General features: G+C 54.5%; 1 protein-coding gene across 1 annotated transcript in view; it reads right to left on the bottom strand.

Moving 5' to 3' along the window:
• The window catches only part of GNB2L1 (guanine nucleotide binding protein (G protein), beta polypeptide 2-like 1), a 7149-nt gene extending 5203 nt beyond the window's left edge, over nucleotides 1-1946 (bottom strand). Inside the window, 3 exon segments of the mRNA XM_011952921.1 lie at nucleotides 2-93; nucleotides 1431-1648; nucleotides 1650-1946. Coding sequence (XP_011808311.1) covers nucleotides 2-93; nucleotides 1431-1648; nucleotides 1650-1771 — 432 coding nt within the window. The 5' untranslated portion in view covers nucleotides 1772-1946.
• Between the last annotated feature and the right edge of the window lie 4770 nt (nucleotides 1947-6716).

Consider the following 6716-nt stretch of genomic DNA (forward strand, 5'->3'; position numbering starts at 1 on the left):
CACTAACAAAGTGGGAGTGACCCCGCAGAGCACGCTGTGGAATTCCATAGTTGGTCTCATCCCTGGTCAGTTTCCACATGATGATGGTCTTATCTAAAGGCGGCAAAACAGAAGAAAAACCAGTGAGGAACCCGCAGCCAGTTTGTTAACACACTGGATAATTCACTAAGTGTCAAGGTCATGAGTGAGTTAACAACTAAGGACGCTTAAAGAGGGATGGAAGGACAGACTACAAGAGCAGTTACAGGCCAGGACTGAGTGGCTCTCTTCCAGACTAAAAACGCAAGCAGAGCTAAACTGTACCGTGATAACTTTTTTTTTTTTTTTTTTTAAGATGGAGTCTCACTCTGTCACCCAGGCTGGAGTGCAATGGCATTATCTCGGCTCACTGCAACCTCCACCTCCCGTGTTCAAGCAATTCTCCTGCCTCAGCCTCCCGAGTAGCTGGAATTACAGGCAGCCCCCAGCACGCCTGGCTAATTTTTTTTTTTTTTTTTTAACTAGAGATGGGGTTTCACCATTGGCCAGGCTAGTTTTGAACTCCTGACCTAAGGTGATCCGCCTGCCTCTGCCTCCCAAAGTGCTGGGATTATAGGCGTGAGCCACCGCGCCCGGTCTGTATCCTGAGAACTTAGGTGCCAGAAATTACAGACACCCTTTCCTGAAACTCAGACGAACTCAACAGCCACCACGTATCTTCTCTCTTCTCACCACGAATGCACTACAGTTTGTGGCTGTAGAGTAGCTGGGGCCTCCCATGCCTCCCTCTGAGGGCCGACAGAAATGTAGTAATGAATGGTGGAAAAGCCACTTTAGGCGCTACAGGATTGGATACTTTTACTGAAACCTGTCCCACTCAACAAATTTTACGATTAACAGCCAGACATGATTCAAGAATCAAACAATTCTTAACAATGTAAGAGCCAAGAGGAAGCACAAGAAGTTGTCTAAACGCAGTCAGGCACACAGGGATAGGGACGAGGAGGAGAGACCCAGGGGCAGAAAAAGTAGGCCGAGACTAGAGCCACGAGGTCCTCTGGAATCCACCTGCCTCCCCACGAGCCTTGGGCCGGGCGGCAGCTCAGAAACAGCCTCTGGATTTCAGCACCGAGACTCAGATGGCATGTTGGGGTCATCACCGCCCCGCTCGGCCCGTAGCCCCCGGCCACACTACGAAGGGAAAGGCAAAAGATATTTTAAAAGTTTACAACTCTCCAACCCTAACAGCCACGAGCCGCTCTACGTCTAGGTCCTCATCTGCAATGTGGTTCGCTCGGGCTGAGGCCTGGGCTCGCGTCCGCACGCCTCAAATCACAGTGGGGCAGAAGTTTGTCAGTGCCCGACAGCTCGCGCGCCACCGGCCTGCCCGACGACACGCGGAATCACCCAGCCCTGCAATCTCGGGTCCTGAAATCTACCTTAGTCCGTACCTCGAGAGGCGGACAGGATCATGTCCGGGAACTGCGGAGTAGTAGCGATCTGGGTTACCCAGCCGTTGTGGCCCTTGAGGGTGCCACGAAGGGTCATCTGCTCAGTCATGGCGGCGGCAAGAGCGTGTGTCGCTGCAGCGACGAGGATGGCACTGGATGGCTCCGAGAAAAGAGCAGCACAACCGCTCCCGCAGCCGCCTTGCAGTGAAAGAGAAAAGGAAGCCCCCTGCCGGAACCGGAAATACGCGATCGACCAAGTAAAATGGCGAGCCCCATGATACACTTCTGCTCAAGATGGCGGCGCCATGTAATGCAAAAGGCAAAGGGAAATTGCACGGCATCACAGTCCCCACTTCCGTACAACATAATCTGACAGCGCTTTACAAATACATTCTGAAACAAGCACATTCAAGTGTTTAAAAAGGCTTCTCAGGGACGATGTAGAGCGAGAAGCGGAAGAGGTGAAGTGTACAGCACATTCCCATGAGGACCCCCTGACGGCTTCCCCGCCCCTATGTGGCATAGCTCGAGCTCCGCCTGTTCCACTTGGTGCGGGGAGGGTTGACGGGGCAACCACAGGAGAGCTTAATTTTCAGTTCACTATCGTGGATAACGATGGGCAATTTAAAAAAGTATGGCATTAAAATTTTAAAAATAAACTTTAAAACTGTGCTTCCGCGGGACCGTCCTCCCCTCAAGAGGTTTTTGTTCTGATGCACACCAACTCCGGAAGGACTTAGTCCAGGCTGGACTAAGGCAGGAGAGGGTTACTCTGGATGTACTAAAAATTGGTCTCTTTCTGCCGGGCGCAGTGGCTCGTGCCTGTAATCCTACCACTTTGGGAGGCCGAGGCGGGTGGATCACTTCAGGTCAGGAGTTCGAGACTAGCCTGGCCAACATGATGCAACCTCTTTCCAATAAATAAATAAATAAATAAAAATAAAATTAGCCAGGCGTGGTGGCGGGTGCCTGTAATCCCAGCTACTCGGGAGGCTGAGGCAGGAGAATCCTTTGAAACTGGGAGGCGGAAGTTGCAGTGAATCGAGATCCGGCCACTGCACTCCAGCCTGGACAGTAGAGCCAGACTCTGACTCAAATAAATAAATACATACATACAATAAAATAATAAGGTAAAAATTGCCCTGTGTGTTGCTAGACTGCCAATCCATTCCTGCCTAGGTCAGAACAAGGGAAGCTCTCGCAGAAACGGAAACGCCCAAAGGAGGACCTTAAAGTTCTGACTTCTGGGGACATCCACTGGAAAGCTCTCTCTGGGCCCAGTCACTGCACACAAAAGCCCAGGCGTCTGGGGGTCCAGTTGCACCCTGAAGGACGTGCCCAGACAGGGAAGCGGTGGAACACGGATACCTAGCTGTACTTCTGCCTTCTGCTCTACCTCAGGAATTTAAACAACTAATGACTCTCATTCTCTCACATCTGACTATAAGAGACAGTATTGGGCACCGTGTCTCTTCAAGTAGTTTTAAACAGGGGGACAGATCAGGATGATAGCAGCCACCAACATCTATGCAAAATAAAGATGTCACTTTTCTATTTGTGACATCTATCAACTTTTGTTTCTCATCTGTGAAATGAGATTGGAAATAGTATTAGTATCTACATTACATGGTGGTGTGGAAAGTAAAGCAGCAAATTAAGCGCCCTGAACAACGTCTGGCAGAGTAAATGTTGTGAAACTTAGTGAGCACCTCTTGGGTACCAGGCTTTATTTTAGGTCTTGGGGACAAAGCTGTGAACAAGACAGACGGGGGACCCTGGTTTATTTGCAGCTTACTTCCGGCGGTATGCGAAGAGGGGAGAACATTGGACCAGATACACGGAGAGAGCACTGTGGGTATACGGGAGAATAATGTTCCTGTGGAGGGACGTCATGTAGGGAAAGAATGTTTCAATCGGAGGGAAGAGTTAGTGCCAACGTACTGAGCTGGAGTGTGGAGGGGCTGAGGACAGAGCAGTGAAATGGGGGCCCCGTTAACCTACGGCCTTGAAGGCCTGGAGAAGAACCTTGGCAACGTCTGCTAGAAAGCCTGCGTAAAGGCAGAAGACAGGTGAGGGACGGTGGCAGAGCTGCCGCAGGCTGTACACACCCAGGTGTGCAGAGGCCTGGATCCCTCCCTGAAACAGCTTGCTCAACTGGTCCATGGCAGATTCCCCTGCCTTCCGCCGCAGTCTCTCTTAGGCTCCTCCGCAGCCTGCGGACCATCCTAAGGCTCCAGGTTTGTACATCACCTGCCTTCTTAGCACCCCCAGCTGACTGTTCTTTCGCTTTTCCAATACAGGACTCAATCCCGACCCAGGTGTTTTGTTTCTGTGGTGGTCGTGGAAGACCCCTACGTTCACCCACCCGCTAACCAGCTTGCTGCCCCCGACTCGGGTCACGCCAGCGCCTCCCTGAGCCCTCGGGCGCAAATAGGTGAACGACCACACCCGCCTCCCGCTGTGGACTGAGATTCGCGGAGCGAGGGGTTCCCGGGTTGGGGCCCTAAAACGCCGAGGAGTAGCACTAGATTACACTGTCACATTCTTTTTTCCTTTCGAGAAACCTCATTCGGTTCTTTTTCTTGAACGTTCCACAGGGAGTCCAGGTTTAACACGAACCTCGCTGCAGGTCTCGGACCCACGCCCAAGAAAAATACCTTTCCGCGCCGCGGATCCCTGTCCCGGAAGCGGGAGGTTGCCACGCCCAACCCCACCCTGCCCCGCCCCCTTTCCAGCTCCGCCCCAGGGCTGCCCTCTTTCCCTGCCTCGCGAGACCCGGGCCGAGACCTCAGGAATGCTCCAGACTCCTGCTGGCCTCTCCCGGCCCGGTTCTCTTGCACTAAAAATAGGCGACTCTGGCAGCACCCCTCCTATGGGGCCTTGAGGGAGATTGGGGTTTTGTCTTAGAGCCCGTGTGGACCCCGATGGCGATGCCAGCCCGCGGAGAGGGAGGCGGCTTTCCGACGACCAGACCCTGCAGGATTCGGCCTTTCTCTTCGGAGTTTTCCTCCAACCCCCTCCGTCCCTCCCAGGGGATGCCCGCAGGCCACGGTGATCACTGAAGTTCAGCCCTGAGGCGAAGGAGACGTGGCCTCGACCCTGGGGACCCCTTCAGGTGTAGCTTGAGGGGGAACGGCCGCCTTTCCCGTTGGGCACCCAGCTGTGGCTGTGCCCCGTCCTCGCCCAGCTCCCGGCCTAGGCATGCACTCTGGGCTGGGGCTGGGGCCGGGGCCCACGCCTCTCCAGGAGGAATCGCTGGGTTGACTCTGGGTCGGCAAAGGGAGCCTGGCCCCTTCTAGCGGAGGGACGTGCTGCAGCCGCTGGAGGAGGCTGAGTCAATCATGCTCTTCCCACCAGAAGTCTACCTGTGCCTGCGCCCGCCGGGCCTGCCGGCCTCTTCCTTCTCATCCAGGGGGCCTCTTCTCCAGCCTCACAGAGGTGGGAAGCTTGCTGGAGGCCCCCGCCTGCCTTTTTGGGAAGACCCCGAGGCTGGCCCAGGCCCTGTTGGAAAGACCCTTCCTTTTTTTTTTTTTTTTTTGAGACGGAGTCTCGCTCTGTCACCCAGGCTGGAGTGCTGTGGCCGGATCTCAGCTCACTGCAAGCTCCGCCTCCCGGGTTCACGCCATTCTCCTGCCTCAGCCTCCCAGGCAGCTGGGACTACAGGCGCCGCCACCTCGCCCGGCTAGTTTTTTGTAGTTTTTAGTAGAGACGGGGTTTCACTGTGTTAGCCAGGGTGGTCTCGATCTCCTGACCTCGTGATCCGCCCGTCTCGGCCTCCCAAAGTGCTGGGATTACAGGCTTGAGCCACCGCGCCCGGCCGGAAAGACCCTTCCTGACTGGGTTCACCGTTCCTCTGGGTCTCACCAGTTCTCCAAGCCCCTGGGCTGCCTCCTCTCCCCCGCGTCTGGGACCCCAGAGGCACCACTTTCATTCCACACAAGGTAAGAGTCCCAAGGGAGAGGCCGGGCGCGGTGGCTCAGGCCTGTAATCCCAGCACTTTGGGAGGACGAGGCGGGAGGATCACGAGATCAGGAGATCGAGACCATCCTGGCTAACACGGTGAAACCCTGTCTCTACTAAAAATACAAAAAAAAAAAAAATTAGCCGGGCGTGGAGGCGGGCGCCTGTAGTCCCAGCTACTCGGGAGGCTGAGGCAGGAGAATGACGTGAACTCAGGAGGCGGAGCTTGCAGTGAGCCGAGATCGCGCCACCGCACTCCAGCCTGGGCGACAGAGCGAGACTCTTGTCTCAAAAAAAAAAAAAAAAAAAGCCCAAGGAGAAATTGGAGAGGCTCTTCTATGAAAGTCCATCTCACCATTCCTTTTCTGAGAGTAGTCCACAGGACCTGTACAGTTGGAACGAACCTCTCAGGCTTCCCTGCCAGAGGCCCTTTTCTCCAGGAGCAGAGGCATCTATCTATCCCCTCCTGCCAGCATTCCAGACCCTGGAGGGCTTGCAGGGTGGCAGGTTTTCCCTTGAATGCTGAGGTGAGGCTGAGGGAAAGGTGCGTGGCCAGGACCAGAGGGCCTACTGACTGCCAGCTAAAACTCTGGACAGGAGGCTTTCCCACGTACTTTTAAGATGATGACCAAAATCTTTACTGCCTCCCTGCAAAATCAGTGTGGCTTCCTCTGGCATGTCCCATACTCTTGTGTTTTGTGGCCACACAGGCCCTCCCGTCTTCCTCCAAACTCATTAGTTCTCTCCCACACAGAACACACATTGTTCTGCCTGGGAGGCCCATCACATCCCTCCCCAACCCTCTCAGTTCAATCCAAGCTTCCTTGGGGTCTCAGCTTAGGTTGCCTGTTCAGGGAAGCCTCTGGGACCCTCAGGTCTAGACCAGGTGTGTTTCATGCTTTCATAGTGTATATACTGGTCCTTCTTACCCCTCAGGAGTCTCCTCACAAGGACTGCTCTGTTTCTGCTAAGTGTTGCATTCTCACCACCCACTAGAGGGTTTGGCCTGTGGAAGATTCTAATTTTGGTGGCTAGCCTCATGGGTTGAAAAGTAAAGGTCAAGTAGTTAAAGGAAGGGCGTTCCAGGCAGAGGGATCAGCGTAGGTGCAGAGGTTAGGGAGGGATAGCTTGGAGGGACTGTTAGGGAGTGAAACCCCTGAGGGGCAAGGAGCCCTAGTCTGGAAGGCCTTGCTGCTAAGGGATCTGGATTTTGTCCTGAAGCCTAGAGTAGTTTCTTTAAGAGTCTCGGCCGGGCGCGGTGGCTCAAGCCTGTAATCCCAGCACTTTGGGAGGCTGAGACGGGCGGATCACGAGGTCAGGAGATCG

This window comes from Colobus angolensis, unplaced genomic scaffold (genome assembly GCF_000951035.1).
Source record: "Colobus angolensis palliatus isolate OR3802 unplaced genomic scaffold, Cang.pa_1.0 Scaffold350, whole genome shotgun sequence".
NCBI lineage: Eukaryota > Metazoa > Chordata > Mammalia > Primates > Cercopithecidae > Colobus > Colobus angolensis.